Source organism: Hemiscyllium ocellatum, chromosome 7 (genome assembly GCF_020745735.1).
Source record: "Hemiscyllium ocellatum isolate sHemOce1 chromosome 7, sHemOce1.pat.X.cur, whole genome shotgun sequence".
NCBI lineage: Eukaryota > Metazoa > Chordata > Chondrichthyes > Orectolobiformes > Hemiscylliidae > Hemiscyllium > Hemiscyllium ocellatum.
The window spans coordinates 1,450,705-1,476,376 of record NC_083407.1 but is presented as its reverse complement, the minus strand read 5'-3'; the positions used below and the strand labels follow the sequence as shown (position 1 = coordinate 1,476,376).

The window sequence follows — 25,672 nt, the reverse complement described above, 5'->3', positions numbered from 1 at the left end:
GGTCAGTGTTTGTCAGTTTTCTGTATATGCAGGTTTGTAATTCTCCATTGTCCTTTCTTTTGACTGTGACATCCAGGAATGTGAGTTTGTTGTCGGTTTCTTCCTCCTTGGCGAACTTTATGCCTGTGAGGGTATTGTTGATGATGTTAAATGTCTCTTCTATCTTGTTTCGGTTTGTGATGATAAATGTGTCATCTACGTAGCGGACCCAGATTTGTGGTTTGATGGTTGGTAGGGCTGTTTGTTCTAGCCTTTGCATTACCGCTTCTGCTATGAATCCTGACAGCGGAGATCCCATGGGTGTGCCGTTGGGTTGTTTGTAGATTATGGTGTTGAAGGTGAAGATCAGATATGTCAGCAAATTTTGGGGAAGCGTAAAGTATTAGGATAGTGATCGTGAGGATTTTATCTTTCCTAGGGGTAGTCACAGCATGAAGTGTTTAGAGGGAGGACCGTTCTTAAAGTGCATCCAGGAGAGCCTTTTTAAGCCAGTACGTAGATGGCAGTCCTGGATTTAATTTTAGTCAATGAAGTGTTTGAGGTACTGTGGAGGAGGAGCAGAACTCCATTAGATTAGAGATGGTTATGGAAAAGGACGAAGATGGGCCAAAACTGGGAGAAGGCTAGTTTTAATCAGACCAGATCGAATTTGACCAGAGAGCACTGGGAGCAGATCCTTTCGGGTAAATCTGTGCCACAGTAGTGAGATACAGTTAGAAACGTGATATGGAGAGTACAGGGCTGTCATGTAACAATGAAGATAAAGGGGGGGACCAACAAATCTGTCAACCTTGGATGCCGAGTGCTCCTAAAAGCAGAAACCTGAAAGGACGACAGAATGTGCTGGGGAAACTTAACAAGGAAATGAGGAGAGCAAAAAGGGGGCGTGGAAGAATAATGGCAGGTAAAATCCAGAGAGATTTTACAAATACTTTCAGGATAAAAAGCTGAATAGAGCAGAACCCATGAAGACCACAGTGGGAATTTGTGCAGAGAGCCAGAGGATGTATGTCAGGATAAACAGAGAGCAAGTTCTGAGTGTTCTGACAGGCTTAAAAATAAATAAATCTCCAGGGCTGGATAAAATGTATCCATGCTGCTCAGTGAGGCAAAGGTGGAAATAGCAGGGGCTCTGTGTTCATTGGGTACCCATTCTTTTTGAATACTCGGTAAAGGTGATTTTCCTGTGCTCTGCATAGTTCCTCTGTGCTGTAGTGTGTGTTGGCTCTTTGGAATAATGTTCTGATGCAGCTTTGTTTGTGGGTGTTGGGATGATTGCTTCTGTAGTTCAATATTTGGCCCATATGTATTGTTTTCCTGTAGATGCTGGTTTGAAGTTTCCCACTGTGACATCTAGAAATGGCAGTTTGTTGTTGTTTTCCTCCTCTTTAATGAAATTTATGACAGTTAAGAGTATTATTGATGGTATTGAAGATTTCCTCTAATTTGTTTTGTTTATTGATGACACAGGCCAGTGGGATACAGTGAATGGGTGACCAAAAGGCAGAAAAAGAGTAGGGAGTACAGGTGTCCCCTCTGGTCATATCCCTCCAAATCGGGTATACCGTTTTGGATCCTGTTGAGGGAAATGGCTCACCAGGAGAGGGCAGCAGAGATCATGGTACTACTTTTCAGAAGGGTGGGGAAAAAGACGCGTAGGGCCACAGGCATAGGGGATTCTATTGTGGGGAGAGTAGGTAGGCGGTTCTGGGGCCGAAAATGGGACTCCCGGATGGTATGTTGCCTGCAGGGGATTGGGTTAGGGATGTCACCGATCAGCTGCAGAACATTCTGAAAGGGGAGGGTAAACAGCAAGTTGGCTTGATGCATATAGGCACCGACGATACAAGTACGAAACGAGATGAGGTCTTGAAAGAAGAATTCAGGGAGCAAGGAGAGAAGTTAAAGAGGAGGACCTCAAAGACAGGGACCTCGGGATTACTCCCAGTGCCATGTGCTAGCCAGGGTAGAAATGAAACAACAGGTAGGATGAACAAGTGGCTTGAGAGATGGTGTAGGAGGGAGGGGTTCAGATTTGTTGGACATTGGGACTGGTTCTCGGGAAGATGGGACTATTACAAAATGGGTGGTCTACATCTGAACCAGACCAGAACCAATGTCCTTGGGGGAGTTTTTGCTACTGCTGTTGGGGGAGTTTTAAACTAATGTGGCAGGGGGCTGGGAACCAGAAGAGAAGACAAGTAGGTAGTGAGGTGGAAACTGTAAGGATCATGAAGATAGCATTAATAAAGAGAAGAGTAGGCAGAGAGCAGATGAGTGCAAAAGAACTGGGGGCCTGAAATGTATCTACTTTAATGTAAGGAGTATAGTGTGTAAGGCAGATGAACTTAGGGCTTGGATTGGTGCCTGGGAGAATGACGTTATTGCAATCACAGAGACTTGGTTGAAGGAAGGGCATGATGATTGGCAATTAAATGTGCCAGGATATAGATGCTTCAGACAGGACAAGGAGGGAAGTAAAAGAGGGGGTGGAGTTGCATTGCTGGTCAAGGATGATATCACAGCTGTGCTAAAGGAGGACACTATGGCGGGCTTGGGTAGTGAGGCATTATGGGTGGAGCTGAGAAATAAGAAGGGTGCAGTTACATTGTTGGGGCTGTATTACAGACCTCTCAACAGTGAGTGTGGGGAAGAACAACAAATAGGTAAACAGATTATGCAAAGATGTAGAGGCAATAGGGTAATGGTGATGGGAGATTTTAATTTTCCCAACATTGACTGGGATACACTTAGCGTCGGAGGTCTGCATGGGGTAGAATTTGTAAGAAGCGCCCAGTTTGCTGTGACATGAAAGTAGGTGGAGTGGGGGATAGTATGGAGAGCTGTTGTAGTTTGCAATGGGACACTTGACAGGATGCAGAACTGGGCTGCGAAGTGGCAGATGAAATTCAACCTGGAAAAGTGTGAAGTAATTCACTTTGGAAGGTCAAATTTGAATGCTGAATACTGGGTTAAAGGCAGGATTCTTGGAGGGACCGTGTCCACAAATCCCTCAAATTTGCCACCCAAGTTGATGTTAAGAAGGCGTATGGTGTGTTAGTTATCATCAGCAGGGGGATTGAGTTTAAGAGCAGCGAGGTTATGCTGCAGCTCTATAGAGCCTTGGTTAGACCACACTTGGAATATTGTGTTCAATTCTGCTTGCCTCATTATAGGAAATGTGGAAGCTTCAGAGAGGATGCAGAGCAGATTTCCCAGGACGGTGCCTGGGCTGGAGGGTGTGTCTTATGAAGAAAGGTTGAGGGAGCTGGGGCTTTTCTCACTGGAGTGAAGAAGGGTGAGAGGTGACTTGATAGAGGTGTACAAGATGAAGAGGGGCATAGATAGAGTAGGTAGCCAGGGACTTTATCTCAGGATAGAAGTGGTTATCAAGCAGGGGCGTAATGTTAAGGCGATTGGAGGAAGGTTACGGGGAGATGTCAGAGACAGCTTCTTTACACAGAGAGTGGTGGGTGCGTGGAATGCACTGCCAGCAGCGGGAGTAGAGTCTGATACAGTTGGGACTCTTGGATAGGCACGTGGAAGATAGTACAATGAAGGGTTTGTAGGTTACTCTGATCTTAGAATAGGATAAAAGACCAGTACAACATCAAGGGCCGAAGGGCCTGTACTGTGCTGTACTATTCTATGTTCTTGCAAAAATGGACAATTTCACATTTCCCCACATTTCGTTCTGTTTGTAAATTTTTTCCCACTCACCTATCAGTATCTTTTTTAGTACTGGCTAATGTCCTCTTCACAAATTACTTTCCTGCCTGTACACCTATTCAGTTTGCCGTAACCCTGTTTCCATCCTGTGGGGTTCTCTTGCCCATACTGTTGAATCTGCTTCATTTCATTCCTCCCCGAGTCACCAGGTTCCGAGCTCATGTCACACGTCAGGCTTGAGCACGAATATGTGAGGTACTGCTGTCCTGTGGTGCTGAGCAAGTAGGAGGTGCTGATGGAAACAGCTCATTGCTGCGTACCTGCTGTTGAATGGGTTCCGATATGGTCTGAACTGGATATGTCTCCTTGTTTTTAGTCAAGCTGCACCCATTCAGGATATGTCAGCATACAGGGCATGTGCACACGATGGGCTGTTCTGAGTTGCTGTGTTATGGTACTGTCCCTTTGCCTCCACAGGTCCTCAGGAAGCCTGAGAACGAGGACAGCCTCCTGTCGTCACTGCTCAGCCTCAACCCTCAAACTGTCTGGGTCATTCTGATGACAGGCGGCGGACATTTCGCTGGAGCTGTATTTCGAGGGTAAGTATAGAACTGCACGACCACCTACTGGCCTATACACTGGGAAAGCTCATTGCTAATGCGTGCAGCCTGTGTTAAGAAGCAAGAACAGTGCACCCAGAAACAGGCTGTTCGGCCGATCGAGACTGTGCCAATGTATGACACCTTCCTAAACTGTTGGGCAGCTCTGGGGCTAATAGTTTGTAAAGGACCAGAATCCCAGCTTCTGCTCTGCACTGTCGAAATCCTGAGAAGTGTTGCAGCATTTCTGTGATTCCACGACACCATTGGATGTAGTGTAGCCTGTGGCAATATGTGCGAGGCAGTATTCCCACGGGAAGGGGTCTTCATTTCATAGAATCAATGACAACCTATTCAACTGATACAGAAATGCAGTGGTAAGAGACAGATGACGGGATAGATGCAGCACAGGAACCGACCGTTCAGATGTTGTGCTGAACATGGCACCAAATTAAACGAATCCATTCTGCCATCCCTTGGTTCATAGAACATGGAAAAATACAGTGCAGTACAGGCCCTTCGGTCCTCGATGTTGCGCCGATCCAAGCCCACCTAACCTACACTAGCCCAATAACTTCCAAATGCCTATCCAATGCCCGCTTAAATGCCCATAAAGAGGGAGAGTGCGCCACTGCTACTGGCAGTGCATTCCATGAGCTCACGACTCGCTGACTAAAGAATCGACCCCTAACATCTGTCCTATACCTACCACCCCTTAATTTAAAGCTATGCCCCCTCGTAGTAGCTGACTCCATACGTGGAAAAAGGTTCTCATTGTCAACCCTATCTAAACCCCTAATCATCTTGTACACCTCTATCAAGTCACCCCTAAACCTTCTTTTCTCCAATGGAAACAGCCCCAAGTGCCTCAGCCTTTCCTCATACGATCTTCCTACCATCCTGGTAAACCTCCTCTGCACCTGTTCCAGTGCCTCCACATCCTTCCTATAGTATGGTGACCAAAACTGCACACAATACTCCAGATGCGGCCGCACCTGAGTCTTATACAACTGCAACATGACCTCAGGACTCCGGAACTCAATTCCTCTACCGATAAAAGCCAGTACGCCATATGCCTTCTTCACAGCACTATTTACCTGGGTAGCAACTTTCAGAGATCTGTGTACATGGACACCAAGATCCCTCTGCTCATCCACACTACCAAGTATCCGACCATTAGCCCAGTACTCCATCTTCTTGTTACTCTTACCAAAGTGAATCACTTCACACTTAGCTACATTGAACTCCATTTGCCACCTTTCTGCCCAGCTCTGCAACTTATCTATATCCCGCTGTAACCTGCCACATCCTTCCTCACTGTCAACAACTCCACTGACTTTCGTATCATCCGCAAACTTGCTCACCCAACTTTCTAGCCCCTCCTCCAGGTCATTTATAAAAATGACAAACAGCAATGGCCCCAAAACAGATCCTTGCTGAACACCGCTAGTAACTGCACTCCAAGATGAATCTTTACCATCAACTACTACCCTCTGTCTCCTTCCAGCCAGCCAATTCCTAATCCAAACCTCTAACGCACCCTCAATGCCATACCTCCGTATTTTTTGCAGTAGCCTACCATGGGGAACCTTATCAAACGCCTTACTAAAATCCATGTACACCACATCTACCGCTTTACCCTCGTCCACCTCCTTAGTCACCTTCTCAAAGAATTCAATAAGGTTTGTGAGGCACGACCTGCCCTTCACAAAACCATGCTGACTATCCTTGATCACATTATTCCTATAATTTTCGAGTAAAAAATGAGGTCTGCAGATGCTGGAGATCACAGCTGCAAATGTGTTGCTGGTCAAAGCACAGCAACCTGCTGTGCTTTGACCAGCAACACATTTGCAGCACATTATTCCTATCCAGATGTTCATAAATCCTATCCCTTACAATTCTCTCAAAGACTTTGCCCACAACAGAAGTGAGACTCACCGGCCTATAGTTACTAGGGTTATTCCTACTCCCCTTCTTGATCAAGGGAACCACATTTGCTATCCTCCAGTCATCTGGCACTATCCCTGTAGACAACGAGGACATAAAAATCAAGGTAAATGGCTCTGCAATCTCCTCCCTTGCTTCCCAGAGAATCCTAGGATAAATGCCATCAGGCCCAGGGGACTTATCTATTTTCATCCTTTCCAGAATTTCCAACACCTCTTCCCTACATACCTCAAAGCCAACCATTCTAATTAATTGTGACTCAATATTCACATCGGCAACAATGTCCTGTTCCTGAGTGAATACTGACGAAAAGTATTCATTCAGTGTCTCCCTAATTTCTTCAGCCTCCACACGCAACTTCCCACTACTATCCTTGACTGAACCTATTCCTACCCTAGTCATTCTTTTATTCCTGACATACCTATAGAAAGCCTTTGGGTTTTCCCTAATCCTACCAACGAAGGACTTTTCATGTCCCCTCCTTGCTGCTCTTAGCTCTCTCTTTCGATCCTTCCTGGCTACCTTATAACTCTCAATCGCCCCAACTGAACCTTCACGCCTCATCTTTACATAGGCCGCCCTCTTCCCTTTAACAAGGGATTCCAATTCCTTATTAAACCACGGCTCCCTCACACGACCCTTTCCTCCCTGCCTGACAGGTACATACTTATCAAGGACACTCAATAGCTGCTCCTTGAACAAGCTCCACATATCGATTGTCCCCTTCCCTTAAAGCCTACTTTTCCAAGCCACGCATCCTAAGTCATGCCTCACCCCATCATAATTTCCCTGTCCCCAGCTATAACTCTTGCCCTGCAGTGCACACTTATCCCTCTCCATCACTAGAGTAAAAGTCACCGAATTGTGGTCACTGTCCCCGAAGTGCTCACCTACCTCCAAATCTAACACCTGACCTGGTTCATTACCCAGAACCAAATCCAGTATGGCCTCACCTCTTGTTGGCCTGTTTACATATTGTGTCAGGAAACCCTCCTGCACACATTGGACAAACACCGACCCATCTAACGAACTCGAGCTATAGCTTTCCCAATCAATATCTGGGAAGTTAAAGTCCCCCATAACAACCACCCTATTACTTTCACTCTTCTCCTGAATCATCCTCGCAATCCTTTCTTCTACGTCTCTAGGACTATTAGGAGGCCTGTAGAAAACTCCTGACAGGGTGACCTCACCTTTCCTATTTCTAAGCTCAGCCCAAACTACCTCAGATGGCGAGTCTTTATCCATCATCCTTTCCACCGCTGTAATACTATCCTTGACAAGCAATGCCACACCTCCCCACCTTTGACCCTACTAAAACATTTAAACCCTGGAACCTGCAACAGCCAATCCTGTCCCATATCCCTCCATTCCTGTCCCATATCCCTCCATTCCTTGTGTATCCATGTGCTTATTTGAAAGCCTCTGAAATGCCCCTTAAAATCCCCAAAAAATTAGAAATCTGTAATAGCTCTAGTAGCATCCCTGGAGAGAATAGTTATCCAATGTCTTTTTGAAAACTTCATGATTGAAACAGCCTCCATCCAACTGCCAGCCAGCGTGGGGATCCTAACCATTCAGTGCATGAGAAATGCTGCTCCACTTGCTTCTCTTACCAAGTCCCTTCAGCCTTTGTTCTCTGGTTTATGGCATTTCCACCGTGGCAATAGTATCTCTCTATCCACTGTAGCAATAGTATCTCTCTATCCACTGTGGCAATAGTATCTCTCTATCCACTCTGTCTGTCCACTCTGTCTGTCCACTCTGTCTGTCCACTCTGTCTGTCCACTCTGTCTGTCCACTCTGTCTGTCCACTCTGTCTGTCCACTCTGTCTATCCACTCTGTCATCAGCCCTCGGAAATTTAGTCACCTTGATCAAATCCATGGATCAAGTCTATCTTTCCCAAGGAGAACAGTCCCAAAGCCTCCAATCACTGAAATTCCTGTTACCTGGAGTCTTTCTTGTACATTATTTCTACACTCTCTCTGGACGCAGTATACTTTGGCGAGGATGAACTAATTATCGTAGATTCTGTACAGAATGGAAGCAGGCCATTCAGTCCATCAAGTCCACACTGATTCTCCGAAGAGCATCCCACCCCATGATCTTATGGTCACCTTGCCCCCCCCCCCCCGCCTCCCCATTCCTGTAACCTTGCGTCTCCTGTAGCCAATTAACGTAGCCTGCCAATACCAATAATTTAGCATGGCCAATCCACCCTTTGGATTGTGGCAGGAAACCGGACCACCTGGAGGAAACCTACACAGATACGGGGTGAATGTGCAAACTCCACACAGACAGTCTCCCGAGGGCAGAGTTGAACCTGGGTTCCCAGCGATGTGAGGCAGCAGCGCTAACCGCTCGGCCACTGTGCCACCCCGTTATGTGCAGCCTCCTTGCTTTTGTACTCATCCCTGGATTGGTAACCCTCCAGCATCTTGTATCCTTATCACCAAGTTCTCGATCTGCCCATACACACCCAGCCGTCCCAGTTCCTGCGTGCCCTTCAGAATTATACCTTTCATTTTAAATTGTTCTTCTTTGGTTTTGTTCACAAAATGTTTTCATTTACACTTGTCTGCGATAATTTTCATTTGCCATCCTATCCATGGTATTTTGAAGTTTGTCAAGAAACTCCTTGCAGTTCACGATACTTTTGAGATCACTTTCATTCCTAAATGTTAGAATTGTTCTCTGCACATCCAAATCCAAGTCAGCAAATGGGAGATTGAAAGATGTTCGTTCTTTAACATAGGAAAGGTTATGAGCCTAGCTGTGGATTGGCCATGACATTTCTGGTTCAGGGAGTAAGCTTGGGCCCCAATATGGCGCATCTTCTTCATCTGTGTTCTTTATCTCACTCCCTGCTGCCTGTGCTGTTCTGGGGGTGTTTGATGAGGATAGTATTGGGGAATTTTTACTCTAACCCCGGACTGTTCCTACACTGGGAGAATCGGGTAGAGGAACAAGTCGAGGGTCACTTGTTCTGCATGTAACATTATGATGCACCACCCCGAGTGTCTTCAATGTGGACAGTGTGGTAAAACTTTACTCTGTATTCAACCCTGTGCTGTCCCTATCCTGGGAATATTTGATGGGGGGATAGTGTAGAGGGAGGTTTACTCTGTACCTAACCCTGTACTGTACCTGTCCTGATGTGGACAGCGGTTATAGATTGTGTTCTATTGAGTCCTCAGTTTGATCCATCCTCCCCATCAGGAATGAAGCTGTTCTCCACAAGACGTTTCACCGTTACACCGTGAGAGCAAAGCGTGGAGTTTCTCAGGGCGCGAAGGACGGACAGAATAAAACCCGGGCACCAAAGTCTGCTGGGGCCTCACTCAGGCGTTACAATGAAGCTGCTCTTGTCAAGGTCACTGGTTTGTAACCTCCGTAATCTTGTTTCCCAATGCATGCTTGGGATACTAATGCAGTTCACACACCTCAGTGATTCATCTCCAGCTGATGTGGGGCAGCAATGGAAAGACATACAGATTTGGAACATGTTTTTTCAGTCGAGTTGTCCCTCAGCACTTTACTGGGTCAGTGGGGGCTGGAAGAGCACAGCAGTTCAGGCAGCATCCAACGAGCAGCGAAATCGACGTTTCAGGCAAAAGCCCTTCATCAGGAATAAAGGCAGAGAGCATGAAGCGTGGAGAGATAAGCGAGAGGAGGGTGGGGGTGAGGAGAGAGTAGCATAGAGTACAATGGGTGAGTGGGGGAGGGGATGGAGGTGATCGGTCAGGGAGGAGAGGGTGGAGTGGATAGGTGGAAAAGGAGCTAGGCAGGTAGGACAAGTCATGGGGCCAGTGCTGAGCTGGAAGTTTGGAACTAGGGTGAGGTGGGGGAAGGGGAAGTGAGGAAGTTGTTGAAGTCCACATTGATGCCCTGGGGTTGAAGTGTTCCGAGGCGGAAGATGAGGCGTTCTTCCTCCAGGCGTCTGGTGGTGAGGGAGCGGCAGTGAAGGAGGCCCAGGATTACACCTCTTCCCACCCTATCTCTTGCAAAAATGCCATCCCATATTCCCAATTCCTCCGCCTCCGCCGTATCTGCTCCCAGGAGGACCAGTTCCACCACAGAACACACCAGATGGCCTCCTTCTTTAGAGACCAGAATTTCCCTTCCCACGTGGTTAAAGATGCTCTCCAATGCATCTCGTCCACATCCCGCACCTCCGCCCTCAGACCCCACCCCTCCAACTGTAACAAGGACAGAACACCTCTGGTGCTCACCTTCCACCCTCCAACCTTCGCATAAACCAAATCATCCGCTGACATTTCCGCCACCTCCAAAAAGACCCCACCACCAGGGATATATTTCCCTCCCCCCTCCCACTTTCCGCCTTCCACAAACACCGTTCCCTCCCTGACTACCTGGTCAGGTCCACGTTCCCTCCCCCCCCAACGACCCACCCTCCCATCCTGGCACCTTCCCCTGCCACAGCAGGAATTGCAAAACCTGCGCCCACACCTCCTCCCTCACCTCCATCCAAGGCCCTTAAGGAGCCTTCCACATCCATCAAAGTTTTACCTGCACATCCACTAATATCATTTATTGTATCCGTTGCTCCCAATGCAGTCTCCTCTACATTGGGGAGATTGGACGCCTCCTCGCAGAGCACTTCAGGGAACATCTCCGGGTCACCCGCACCAATCAACCACACCGCCCCGTGGCCCAACATTTCAACTCCCCCTCCCACTCTGACAAGGACATGGAGGTCCTGGGCCTCCTTCACCGCCGCTCCCTCACCACCAGACGCCTGGAGGAAGAACGCCTCATCTTCCGCCTCGGAACACTTCAACCCCAGGGCATCAATGTGGACTTCAACAGCTTCCTCATTTCCCCTTCCCCAATCCATACCCCAGTTCCAACCTTCCAGCTCAGCACCATCCTCATGACCTGTCCTACCGGCCAATCTCCCTTCCCACCTATCCACTCCACCCTCCCCTCTGACCTATCACCTCCATCTCCACCCCCATTCATCTTTTGTACTCTTTGCTACCTTCTCCCCAGCCCCACCCCCCATTTATCTCTCCACCCTGGAGGCTTCCTGCCTCTATTCCTGATGAAAGGCTTTTCCCCGAAACGTCAATTTTCCTGCTCCTCGGATACTACCTGACCCGCTGTGTTTTTCCAGCACCACTCTGATCTAGACTCTGGTTTCCAGCATCTGCAGTCCTCACTTTTGCCTTAGAAATTTAATGGACAGGAAATGACCACAGTGTAAAAGATGCAGTAGAGGAACCAAGTTGAAAGGGGTGCTGGAGCGGTCAGACTTGGAGATGTTTGTGGGCACCCTTTGAAAGTCTAAGTTACACTGAACTAGATGTTCCTTTCCTTTCAACAGTTAAAGGACACAAGACACTTAGAGATATCCATGGCCCTCCAAAGCCTTCCTCTCTTCACCTTCCCTTTGACGCTATCCTGTCTCCCAAACCTGCCTTCCTATTGTTGCATTGACTACCCTTCCTGATGTTTCAATCTCTGATGCTGACTGTTCTGTATGCAGAAAAGGTCTCAGTTTTATCCCTCTGCATCCCTACCTGTAATGATTCAGTTACAACATAATGTTGAACTCTTCTTCCTGCCCCTTCGCCTCAGTGTCCATTTCTTTGGACAGGAGTCCTCTCCCAGTCCCCCAGACCCCTTCGCCCACCTGTCGACATGACAGACGTTATCTCAATTTCTCTGGCCGACCCCCTCACCTTTTCCAATGTATCCTTCCAGGAACTGACTGCAATCTATGATCTCGGATTCCATTCAGACTTGGTTGTCAAGCCTGCCGACGAGAATGTGTTGTTTCCCAGTGGACTGAGCTCTACATTGCAGAGCCAGCTCTCAGGAACCTCCTCCTATCTCCCCCAGAGCATGATCCCACCATCAAACATCAGGCCATTGTCTCCACTACAGTAGCTAATCTCATTTCATCCAGTGACCTCCCCCTGCAACTGCCTCCAAACTCATCGTCTCCAAACCCCACACAACTCACTTCTGCCTCCTTCCCAAAAACCACACAGAGGACTGTTGGGCTGACTCATTGGTTCTGCCTGCTCTTTTCCCATGGAACCCATCTTTTCCTACCTTGTCTCGGTCTTTGCTCCCCTTGTCCAGCCCCTTCTCACTTGTATCCATGATTCCTCTGTTGCTTTAGGTCACTTTCAGATTTTCCAGTTTGCAGGCTGCAGGCTCCAGCCTCTTCCTCTTTCCCATGGATGTGTAATCCCTTTACAAATCCATCCCCCAACCGGATAGTCTCAGGGCTCTCTGCTTTATTCTGGAAAATAATCCTGAACCGTCCCCATCTCCCAGCATCCTCCTCTGCCCTGGCAGAGCTCGTCCTCTGAACAACTCTTTTAACTGCTCTCCCTTTCTTTAGCTCAAAGGGATGGCCATGAGTACCAACATAGGCCCCAGTTACACCTGTCTCTTTGTGGCGAATGTGGAACATTTCTTGTTCCATTCCTGTTCCAGTCCCTACCCACAATTCTTTCTCTGATATATTGAGGATGCATACCTCTCTTGTCTGGAGTTGGATAAGTTTATCAATAGGTTGTAGGTTTGCTCGCTGAGCTGTAGGTTTGATACCCAGACGTTTCATTACCTGGCTAGGTAACATCATCAGTGGGGACCTCCAAGTGAAGCGAAGCTGTTGTCTCCTGCTTTCTATTTATATCTGTCTCCTGGATGGGGTTCCTGGGGTTTGTGGTGATGTCATTTCCTGTTTGTTTTCTGAGGGGTTGATAGATGGTATCTAGATCTAGATCAATGTGTTTGTTTATGGCGTTGTGGTTGGAGTGCCAGGCCTCTAGGAGTTCTCTGGCATGTCTTTGCTGCCACAAACACTACGTAGGACAAACAGGAAGAAAGTTAGCCACCAGGATACATGAACACCAGCTAGCCACAAAAAGACACGACCCTCTCTCCCTCGTAGCCCTACACGCGGATGAAAAAAAAATCACCAATTCGACTGGGACAACACATCTATCCTGGGACAGGCTAAGCAAAGACATGCCAGAGAATTCCTAAAGGCCTGGCACTCCAACCACAACGCCATAAACAAACACATAGATCTAGGTAACATCTATCAACCCCTCAGAAAACGAACAGGAAATGACATCACCACAAACCGCAGGAACCCCATCCAGGAGACAGATATAAATAGAAAGCGGGAGACAACAGCTTCATTTCACTTGGAGGTCCCCACTGATGATGTTACCTAGCCAGGTAATGAAACATCTGGATATCAAACCTACAGCTCAGCGAGCAAACCTATACCCTAAACCTCAACCTGAGCTACAAACCTTCACAAACCTTGCAAAAAGTTCATCAATTTCACTTCCAACCTCCATCCCTCTCTCACCTTCACCTGGTCCATCTCTGACTCCACCTTCCCTTTCTTGACTTCTCTGGAGACTGGCAAGTAATATCCATTACAAACCCACTGACTCTCGCAGTTACGTGACAATGCATCCTAACACCTTGCTTCCTGTAAAAACTACCCATTCTCTCAGTTCCTCCGTCTCTATTGCATCTGTTCTGCTTGTGTTGCTGGGCAGAAGGTGAGGTGCTCTTCTTCCAGGCGTCGTGTTGCATCATCTGTTCGGATGATGCCAACTTCAACAAGGGAACCTCTGAAATGTCCACTTTCTTCCTCAACCCAGCACCGTAGTTGACAGGGTCCTTATCCAATTCTGACCAATTTCCTGCACTACGGACCTCACCCCCTTCTCTCCTGCAACAGTAATCAGGTTCCCCTTGACCTCACCTTGCATCCCACCAGCATCCACATCCAGCAGATCATTAGTGGTCATTTCCCACACCCTCAGTGGGATGTCACCACCAGGCACGTATCTCCCCCTCTTCTCCCTTGTCAGCCTTCAGCAAGGGCCACTCTCTCCAGGATACCCGAGACCACTCTCTCCTTCATTCCCAACCCATCTCCACATCCCCATGGTACCTTCCCCTTCAACAGCAGAAAGTTTTAACACTCCTCAGTATCCAATGGCCTGGCTTTACCTGCACTTCCCACAAAGTGTAGACTGGTTGAGTGCTTCCCTGAATACCTTCATTCTTGTTACCTCCAGTAACAAGACCCTGAGCTTCCACTTGCCTGCCACTGTAACCCCCCTGGCCTGTTCCCTGGCCAACCTCTCTGCCTCCGGCCTGCTGCAGGGCTCCAGGGAAGCTCAGCACAAGCTGGAGGAGCAGCACCTCATTTTCCACTTGGGGATCCTGCAGCCTTTCAGACTCAGTATCTAGTTCAATAATATTTAGGATATGAGACACTTTTCCCCCATGTCCTTACCCCAACCTGCCCCACCACGGGCCTTGTTATCACATGCCCTGCTATTACACATCACCCATTGTCAGACACTAACTGTCCCCAACAGCAACCAATCATTCTCCCAGGCCGTCCATTATCCACTCCTTTGTCTGTCCAACTATTGTCTCTTTGGCTCCTATCTCCACCAAACGTTTTATTCCTTACCCCTCTCCTCACCACCACCCCCACCCCCCAGTCTCTGCATATAAACATTGTTTTCCCCTGCTACCATCTGTTCTGAGGAAGGGTCACTGGACCTGAAATGTTACTTCTGATTACTCTCCACAGATGCTGCCAGACATAATGACTTTTTCCAGCAATTTCTGTTTTTGCTTTTAAAATTAAACACTCTGGAATTTTGGCTTTATGAGCAGGATGTAAGTGCAAGGGAATTATGCTCGAGTTTTATAAATCACCACTCAGTGCCCAGATGGGCTATTGTGTCCTCTTCTGGTCACCACGTTTTCGGATCTTGGGGAGGGCGTGGAGGAGAGAAATTCCTTCGAATGGGTTCAGGCAAGAGGAGCTTCAGTGAATTTGAAGAGACTAGAGATTAAACAGATATTAAATCGGGTATTCAGACTTAAAGGTTTTGGATTGTATTTGGAGATAAAGCAATATGGGGCGTGTGGAATATCCCTTAAAGGGCCAGGACCTACCTGAATGGGCTGAATGACCTTCAGTGCTCTATCCTTCTCTGGCCATGAGCAGCAGCGAGACTGTAGCATTGATTCACTTCCTTATTTGGTGCTTGTTCCTGGTTGCAGGATGTTGAGGATTTGTTGCTGAGTTGGTCCGACTCTCTGCAAACAGCCAGTGCCATTTTCATCCGAGCTCCCAGCTACAACAAAAATATCTTCTTCAGCGGCAAAGAGCCTGTCCTAAACCGGACTGACAGCCGATTACGGAGCATTCCCTTCCTCACCAGGAGAGCCACCTTCAAGGAACTGAAGCGTGTGCATGCCATCCTTTCCTCAGTGGAAATCTATGGTGAGTCCCACACAACTGTGCAGTACACAGAGCAGCCGTTGTGTACAGGCAGCTTACTGTACACAGCCCAGGAGAAAGCACCTGGCCCAACTAAGGAGTCTCCTTCATCACAGTGATGTGTGACGGGCTTGGTGAATTACTGTCATCATGTTTCTTTTCCTTGCAGCAAGTGACTCAGATATCGCTGCGGTCCACAGCCCACAGAAACGAGTTTGGAAGGAGAAGCTGAAAGTGGTGAGAGAGGCATCAAGTTCTGACACCGAGGGTGAGAAGCCCTGGAAGCTTTTCATTACTTTGTTATTTGCTGATGTCAAGTGGAGTAAGTTAGCTCAGTTGACTGGATGGCTGGTTTGAGATGCAGAGTTTAATTCCCAAGCAGGTCCCACCTCCTCAACCTCTCCTCTCGCTTGAAGCATGGTGACTGTCAGGTTAAAACCATCACCAGTCACCAGAGAGAGAGCATCATCCTGTGGAACTATGACAGCTATGACTGATGTCAGAACAAAGTCGATCTTGTCTAATCTAGTTTTTCTTTCTTGTTCATGGGATGTGCAAGTCACTTGTTTATCACCTGTCCCTAGTTGCCTCCTGAGAAGGTGGGGGTGACCTGCCTTCTTGAACCACTGTCGTCCATGTGCTGCACGGTGGCTCAGTGGTTAGCACTGCTGCCTCAGAGCACCAGGGACCCGAGTTCTATTCCAACCTGAGGTGTCTGTGTGGAGTTTGCACATTCTCCTACAGTCCAAAGATGTGCAAGTTAGGTGGAGTGACCATGCTAAATTGTCCTGTAGTATCCAGGGATGTGCAGGCTAGGTGGATGAGCCATGGGAAGTGTGAGGTTATGGGGATAGAATGGCTGAGTGGCTTGCTGTTTGATGGGTGGGTGCAGACTCACCGGGCCGAATGGCCCTTAGAAGGTCATACAGACATGGAAACTCCACCCCTCTGCAAGTTCACCTCCAAGCCACTCATCATCCTGACTTGGAAATATATCGTTAAAAATCGCACAACACCAGGTTATAGTCCAACAGGTTTAATTGGAAGACACTAGCTTTCGGAGTGACGCTCCTTCATCAGTACAATCACCTGATTAAGGAGCGTCGCTCCGAAAGCTAGTGTGCTTCCAATTAAACCTGTTGGACTATAACCTGGTGTTGTCTGATTTTTAACTGTGTACACCCCAGTCCAACATCGGCATCTCCAAATCATGGAAATATATCGCCATTCCTTCAGTGTCACTGGGTCAGAATCCTGGAATTCCCTCCCTAAGGGCATTGTGAGTCAACTATACAATCATAGAGTCTCTACAGTGCAGGTAGGGTAGTAGGGATCGCTCGTTTGAAAGCTGGTTTTGGAGGAGCCTGATGAGTTGTTGTAGTGTATCTAATGGATGGTTCACACTGCTGCTACTTGGCTTTCAGACTGAAGGCAGTGACTGTGGAAGGTGTTTGATGGGGTATCAATCAAACAGGCTGCTTTATCCTGGCTGCCGTCACGCATATGGAGTGTTATAATCCAGCTGAGTGGGGAGTTTTGCATCACATTCCTGACTTGTGCCTTGTAGATGGACAGGCTCTGGGGAGACAGAGCTCCAGTAGAGGTTAGCAGAGTGAACAAAGAGCAGATACTCCTTCGTCTTAGTGGGTGCAGGCAGGTAGCTTCTGAAAGGAAAGAACTGTGGATGAACTTTGATTTAAACATTTAAATACATAATCGCCTGCACGTGTTGATGCAGTCAGTAAGCCAGTATAGCATCATAATCTAGTCATTTTCATTTTCTTAAGCATTGATCGTTCATACAGTTTTGTCCACAAGAAAACTGATGCAGCAACAAAGTCTGTAGTTCTGGGAATTTCTCTTAGAAAGGGTATTAAAACCATGGTGTGATGATGCTATTGATGAGAAATCCTCACACAAAGTAGAAGAACTATACTGTCGTGCATTCTCACTTCCTACTTGGGACAGAAAGACGACTTTCTTTCCTGGTACAGAGGCTGATGTTTCTTGATTTTGGAACAACTGCCACACACACATGTTGTAGGCATCACCTTTGTGTACTTGTGATGCAGAATGTGATGGAGAGGCTGTCAGTCTGGCTGACATACCAACATCCTTGGAAATATTGGAAGAAACACTGGGAACGTTGGAGCTCAAGGAATTTGATATGTACCCGAAAAAGAAAAGGAAAAGGAAAAAGAAAAAGAAGAACATTAATGAGAAGGCAGCACAGAACCAAGGTAAATGCTGGAGCTTTATTCTGTATGTGACCTCACGCTGTACCTCTCCCCTTAATGGGGTCAGTGTCGATAATGCTCGAGTCCATTATCAATGTTTTACCAGCCCTTTATATCTTAGAGGGCTGGAGTACATGGACACTGACGTTATGCTGCAGTTATACAGCACCCTGCGTGGACCCCACTTGGTGAACCGTGAGCAGGTCTGAGCATCACACTTTGGGAGTGATATATTGGTTTTGAAGGGAATACAATGATACCTGTACTTCAAGGGTTACGTTATGAGGAGAGATTATTCAAATTAGGCCTGTTTTCTCTAGACTTTGGAAAGTTAAAGGGTGATCTGATCAAAGTCTTCAAAATATTAACAGGAAAGTATACGTTAGATAAAGATAATTATTTCCAGTTTTTGGAGATTGTAGAACTAGGGGACATAGTGTGAGAATTAGGACCAGACTGTTCAGGAGCGATGTTAGGAAGCACCTTTACACACACACACACACACACACACACACACACACACACAGTGGTAGATATTTGGAACTCAATTGATGCTGGATCAGTTGTTAATTTTGAATCGGAGATAGAAAATGTTTTGCAAAGCAGAAGTTTTAAGGGATTTGGGCAAAAGGATATGGAGTTAGGTGACCAATCAGCAATGATCTTATTCTGCATTCTGTTCTATTACTCAGATGTACTTACGTAAGGTATGATTTGTCTGGACGGCACACAAAACAATACTTTTCCCTGTATCTCGGTATATGTGACAATAATAAGTCAAGATTATCAGACTGATCCCTGAGATGTTGGGACTGACATATGGGGAGCGACAGGTTTGATTAAATTATATTCCCTGGACCTGAGAAGAAGGAGGGGGCATGTGATAAAAACCTGTAAAATTCTGACAGGACGAGACTGGGTAAATGAAGGAAGGATGTTCCCAATGACCAAGTGTCCAGAACCAGCAGCCACAGTCTAAGGATACAGGGTAGGCCAGGTAGGACTGAGATTAGGAGAAATTTCTTCAGCCAGGGAGCAGTGAGCCTGTGAGTTTCTCTACCACAAAAAGCATTTGTGGCCAAAACATTGAACGTAGAACAGTAGAGCACAGAACAGGCCCTACAGCCCACGATGTTGTGCTGACCATTGATCCTCATGTATGCACCCTCACATTTCTGTGACCATGTCCATGTCCAGCAGTCTCTTAAATGTCCCCAGTGACCTTGCTTCCACAACTGCTGCTGGCAACGCATTCCATGCTCTCACAACTCTCTGTGTAAAGAACGTCTGACATCCTCTCTATACTTTCCTCCAATCAGCTTAAAACTATGACCCCTCATGTTAGTCATTTCTGCCCTGGGAAATAGTCTCTGGCTATCAACTCTATCTATGCCTCTCATTATCTTGTATACCTCAATTAAGTCCCCTCTCCTCCTCCTTTTCTTCAATGAAAAAAGTCCGAGCTCAGTCAACCTCTCTTCATAAGATAAGCCCTCCAGTCCAGGCAGCATCCTGGTAAACCTCCTCTGAACCCTCTCCAAAGCATCCACATCTTTCCTATAATAGGGCGACCAGAACTGGATGCAGTATTCCAAGTGCGGTCTAACCAGAGCTGCAACAAGATCTCACGACTCTTAAACTCAATCCCTCTGCTAATGAAAGCCAAAACACCATATGCTTTCTTAACAACCCTGTCCACATGGGTGGCCATTTTAAGGGATCTATGTACCTGCACATCAAGATCCCTCTGTTCCTCCACACTGCCAAGAATCCTATCCTTAATCCTGTACTCAGCTTTCAAATTCGACCTCCCAAACTGCATCACTCACATTTATCCAGGTTGAACTCCATCTGCCACCTCTCAGTCCATCTCTGCATCCTGTCAATGTCCTGCTGCAGCCTACAACAGCCCTCTATACTGTCAGCGACACCTCCAACCTTTGTGTCATCTGCAAACTTGCTGACCCATTCTTCAATCCCTCATCCAGGTCATTAATAAAATTACAAACAGTAGAGGCCCAAGGACAGAGCCCTGTGGAACACCGCTCCCCACTGACTTCCAGGCAGAATATTTTCCTTCTATTACCACTCGCTGTCTTCTGTTGGCCAGCCAATTCTGTATCCAGACAGCTAAGTTTCCCTGTATCCCATTGCTCCTGACCTTCTGAATGAGCCTACCATGGGGAACCTTATCAAATGCCTTGCTGAAGTCCATATACACCACATCCACAGCTCGACCCTCATCAACTTTTCTAGTCACATCCTCGAAGAACTCGATAAGGTTTGTGAGGCATGATCTGCCCCTCACAAAGCCGTGCTGACTGCATTTAATCAAGCCATGCTCTTCCAGATGGTCATAAATCCTATCCCTCAGAATCCTTTCTAACACCTTGCAGACGACAGACGTGAGACTGACTGGTCAGTAATTGCCGGGGATTTCTCTATTTCATTTCTTGAAGAGAGGAATTACATTTGCCTCTCTCCAGTCCTCAGGTACAACTCCAGTGGAGAGCGAGGATGCAAAGATCTTCGCAAGTGGCGAAGCAATTGCATTTCCCGTTTCCCAAAGCAGCCGAGGACAAATCTGGTCCGGGCCTGGCGACTTGTCAATCTTAATGTTTGACAAAATTTTCAGCACATCAGCTTCCTCTATCTCTATCCATTCCAGCATGCACACCTGCTCTTCAAAAAAAGTTAGTTTCTTTTGTAAAGACAGAAGAAAAAAACTCATTTGGGGCTTCCCCTACCTCCTCATACTCCTCACACAAATTCCCTATGCTATCTCCTCCCCCACTCACCCAGTGTACTCTATGCTACTTTCTCCCCACCCCGACCCTCCTCTAGCTTATCTCTCCACGCTTCAGGCTCTCTGCCTTTATTCCTGATGAAGGGCTTTTGCTGCACTTTGGATGCTGCCTGAACTGCTGTGCTCTTCCAGCATCACTGATCCAGAATCTGGTTTCCAGCATCTGCAGTCATTGTTTTTACTTCCTCTTTCTTTGACCATTCTCTTATTCCTCACATAAGTGTAAAATGCCTTTGTGTTCTCCCTAATCTGTTCTGCCAAGCCTTTCTCGTGCCCCCTCCTGACTCTCCTCAGACCATTTCTAAGCTCCTTCCTCGCCTGCCTGTAATCCTCTTGAGCTGAGCTTGACCCTAGCTCCCTCCACCTTATGTAAGCTACCTTCTGCCTTTTGATGAGAATGGTTTCAACAAGAAATTGGATGTAGATCTTGGGTCTATGTGTGAAAGTGGGAACTTTGCCTTGAGGAGGGGGATCAGCCATGATCATATGGAATGGTGGAACAGACTCAAAGGGCCGAATGGCAATTCCTCTTATTTTCAATGTCTTTGTGTGTTTAAGCCTGTTTTTATCCTGATTGTGTGTCTTTCTTTTGATAGCTCCTGACACCCTCCTTGAAGACGGAGATGACAAGATGACACAGAGTGAGGTAACAGAGGCTACTGATTCTGGGGCTGCTCCATTCTCCACTGGAGAGAAACAGATGACGATGCAGCTGCAAAATGCTCAAGTGATTGCTGCTGGGCTTTCTGAGCAAGGTATCACGGTTACCATCCTGTTCTGGACATGCAACCTTTAAAGAGCAATCTAGGAACCTGATTTTAACTGGGAGAACTTTGCCACAAGATTGCACCTCTTTAACAAATAACAGACATTTTGTATGTAGCACCATTTAAACATGCAAATACAAATTGTTTAACATTATTACTTACTCCCAAATGCGCCAGACCCTTAAGTTAACTTTTTAGTTCCATGGTATCTTAACGTTAGCTACTTATGTAGGGACCACCCAGAAGAGTGCCACGGTCCTATGGGAAGTAATTTTTATTCTCCTCCGTTTTACCTTTTCCATTTTGTAACTGAGGACACGTGAGTCCCTTGTTCTGGTTACTTTACGATACCTCACCTGCTCGTAGCTTTTGATGCTTCTCTTTGTTTCAAAGGCAATATTCCAAGTTGTTTTCCCTCCCAACATCCAACCTAAGATTAAGCTCCACCCATATTCCACACAGTGAATGATGATTCAACAGATGTTATCAGATCCAAAGTCCAACTCGACATAACATTTGGAAACTATTAACCTTGAAGCCAGTGAGATCTGAGCTGTGTATTCTCAGCAGTCTGGTTTCACTCGATTGGATGATTTAACTTCCAAAGCTGGGCAGCTGTTGCAGATTGCATTAGGAAATGGTGATTTTATTTTGCAAAAAAAGGTTGTAATTTTGTTCGAGATTATTGGAATATATTGGTCTTCCATTTCTACTTATTTGGTGGGTGCATTTTGTACATTGCAGGCGTAGCTGGCTACCATTTACTTCACGATATCTTTGTAAACTTTAAAGCATTCATGGTCCAGATGATAATTATCTGAATCACAAACCCCCTGATGAACTGAAACCAGAGAACCTTCCTTAACTCTGCCCATCTTCATCGCAATGTTAGGGACTGTCCTCAAACTGATCTTCAAATTCATAATCTGCATTTCATATTTGATGTTTGATTACGAATATTTACTTTGAGTGTTCACTGGATGCATTCAAACGACCTTAAGTCAACTCCCAAAACAAAAATATTTCCTGGATGATAGCCATTCTGCTTCCAGTTGCAGTTTTCTGATCATATGTTTCCAGCATTTAACACCAATCTTTTATCATAATACACTCTAAGCTTACTTGAAATGCTTTTCTCTAATTTTCTGCATTAAAGGTTAATTCCTAAAAGTTATATACTTAAATGTATGACCATGAACTAAATAGGAATAGATGGTGATATCTTGAAAAGTGTCCATATTCCAGAGGAGGAAGTGCTAGATGTCCTGAAATGCGTAAAGGTGGATAAATCCCCAGGACCTGATCAGGTGTACTTTAGAATTCTGTGGGAAGCTAGGGAAGTGATTGCTAGGCCCTTTGCTGAGATATTTGTATCATCGATAGTCACAGGTGAGGTGCTGGAAGACTGTAGGTTGGCTAACGTGGTGCCACTGTTTAAGAAAGGTGGTAAAGACAAGCCAGGGAACTGTAGACCAGTGAGACTGACGTCGGTGGTGGGCAAGTTGTTGGAGGGAATCCTGAGGGACAGGATGTACATGTATTTGGAAAGGGAGGGACTGATTCGGGATAGTCAGCATGGCTTTGTGTGTGGGAAATCATGTATCACTAACGACTGAGTTTTTTTGAAGAAGTAACAAAGAGTATTGATGAGGGCAGAGCAGTAGATGTGATCTATATGGACTTGAGTAAGGCATTCCCCCATGGGAGAGTGGTTAGCAAGGTTAGATCTAATGGAATACAGGGAGAACTAGCCATTTGGATACAGAACTGGCTCAAAGATAGAAGACAGAGGATGGTGGTGGAGGGTTGCTTTTCAGACTGGAGGCCTGTGACTAGTGGAGTGGGAAAAACCTCTTTTCCCTGGGGTCGGCGAATCCAGAACTAGAGGGCATAGGTTTAGAGTGAGAGGGGAAAGATATAAAAGAGACCTAAGGGGTAACTTTTTCACACAGAGGGTGGTACGTGTATGGAATGAGCTGCCAGAGGATGTGGTGGAGGCTGAAACAATTACAACATTTAAGAGGCATTTGGATGGGTATATGAATAGGAAGGGTTTGGAGGGATATGGGCCGGGTGCTGGCAGTTGGGACTAGACTGGGTTGGGATATCTGGTCGGCATGGATGGGTTGGACCGAAGGGTCTGTTTCTGTGCTGTACATCTCTATGACTCTATACTCATCCAGATGTCTTTTAAATAGAAAGGCAAGGTCTGATTCAGGATAGTCAACATGGCTTAGTGCGTGGGCAATCATGTCTCACAAACTTGATCGAGTTTTTGAAGAAGTAACAAAAAGAATTGATGAGGGCAGAGCAGTGGATGTGATCTATATCAAGGAATATCCTGCCTCAGCACAGCCGTAATGCTATCCCTTATCAAAAAAGTCACTCCCCCTCCTCTCTTGCCTCCCTTTCTATCCTTCCTGTAGCATTTGTATCCTGGAACATTAAGCTGCCAGTCCTGCCCATCCCTGAGCCATGTTTCTATAACTGCCATGATATCCCAGTCCCACGTTCATAACCGTGCCCTGAGTTCATCTGCCTTCCCTGTTAGGCCCCTTGCATTGAAATAAATGCAGTTTAATTTATTAGTCCTACCTTGTCCCTGCCTGCCCTGACTGTTTGACTCACTTCTGTTCTCAACTGTACCAGTCTCAAATTGATCTCTTTCCTCACTATCTCCCTGGGTCCCACCCCCTCCCCACCTTACTAGTTTAAATCCTCCTAAGCAGTTCTAGCAAATCTCCTTGCCAGTATATTAGTCCCCTTCCAATTTAGGTGCAATCCGTCCTCCTTGTACAGGTCACTCCTACCCCAATAATCCAAAAATGTGAATCCTTCTCCCATACACCAGCTCCTCAGCCATGCATTCATCTGCTCTATCCTCCTATTCCTGCCCTCACTAGCTCATAGCACTGGGAGTAATCCAGATATTACTACTCTCGAGGACCCCCTTTTTAAATTCCTGCCTAACTCTCTGTAATCTCCCTTCAGAATCTCAACCTTTTCCTTTCCAATGTCATTGGTTCCAATGTGGACAGTGACCTCTTGCTGGCCCCTCACCCCCGTGAGAACATTCTGCACCCTCTCTGAGACATAGTTGATTCTGGCACCAGGGAAGCAACACACCATTCTGCTTTTTCGCTGCTGGCCACAGAAAAGTCTGTCAATATCTTAGACCAGAATCCCCTAACACAATTGATCTTTTGAAACCTGATGTACCCCTCATTTCATTAGAGCCAGTCTCACTACCAGAAACCTGGCTGTTCGTGCTACATTCCCCTGAGAATCCATCACCCCCTACATTTCAAACAAGTATGCTGTTTTGGAAAATGAGGATAGCCACAGAAGACTCCTGCAGTAGCTACTTACCTCTCTTACCTTTTCTGGAGTTAACCCATCTATGTGACTGTACCTGAGATACAGACCCCCCTGCCTTCCTATAACTGCCATCCATCACATACTGTTGCTGTTGCAAATTCCTCATTGCCTCCAACTGTCTCTCCAATCGATCCATGTGATCTGATAGGGTTTGGAACCAACAGCAGTAACCCTTAAACTCTCTTTAAACTCCCACAGCTGACAAGAAGCACAAAACACACTGTGAAAGACCATTTTTGCTCCTTCACAATCGACAGACCCAGAAAATAACACCGTCTTATTCCTCTACAAAACACTGCCCCAGGTTAAATTAATAGTTGTGGCTTATATTTGAAGTTTAATTAAGAGACATATCTCGAACAAACATATAATCAAGAAAGAACCCACTCTACTCACTACTTCTGACTTTCTGTAGGTCCCACTTAAAACAATTCCCTTATCTGTTTCTGTGCTGTGAACTTCGCCCAAACAGTTCCTCCAAAATCAGTTGTGAATTTCACTGTTTGTTAATTTTCCCAGACGCACTCTGATGTCCAGCGATACATGAATTCATACAGCAAAGGCAGTAACTGGGCAGAGACACTGTGGTGTCAGTTTCTTTCTCCCTCTCTCTCCTGCAATGACCTCACCATGTGCTGCCTTTGGCTGCTGTTCTCCCTTTTGCTGTTGTTTTGACCTTTTTTTTTCTGAAGTTCCAAAATAATGCAGCAGCAGATCAAACTGTAATTGCTGCTCTTGGAATTTGAGAAAATCACCTCCAGCCCCTACAATACCTCAAAAAAGGACAAGGAAGGGTTTGAAGGGATATGGGCCGAGTGCTGGCAGGTGGGACTAGATTGGGTTGGGATGTCTGGTTGGCATGGATGGGTTGGACCGAAGGGTCTGTTTCAATGCTGTACATCTTTATGACTCTGACTGTATTTGCAGAGCCTTGAAGAAAAGGTGGCACTGAGT

At 46.5% G+C, this 25,672-nt stretch overlaps 1 protein-coding gene across 2 annotated transcripts in view; it reads left to right on the top strand.

The window, feature by feature from the left end:
* ankzf1 (ankyrin repeat and zinc finger peptidyl tRNA hydrolase 1) overlaps positions 1-25,672 on the top strand; it is a 58,101-nt gene that overhangs the window by 7,209 nt on the left and 25,220 nt on the right. The window contains exons 5-10 of one of the 2 annotated variants that reach the window (XM_060828180.1): positions 4,147-4,268; positions 9,440-9,593; positions 15,311-15,533; positions 15,700-15,798; positions 17,603-17,770; positions 21,170-21,328. In XM_060828180.1, the coding sequence (XP_060684163.1) occupies positions 4,147-4,268; positions 9,440-9,593; positions 15,311-15,533; positions 15,700-15,798; positions 17,603-17,770; positions 21,170-21,328 (925 nt within the window). Of the gene's footprint in view, positions 1-4,146; positions 4,269-9,439; positions 9,601-15,310; positions 15,534-15,699; positions 15,799-17,602; positions 17,771-21,169; positions 21,329-25,672 lie in introns of both variants that reach the window. The other variant, XM_060828181.1, reaches the window with a different exon arrangement.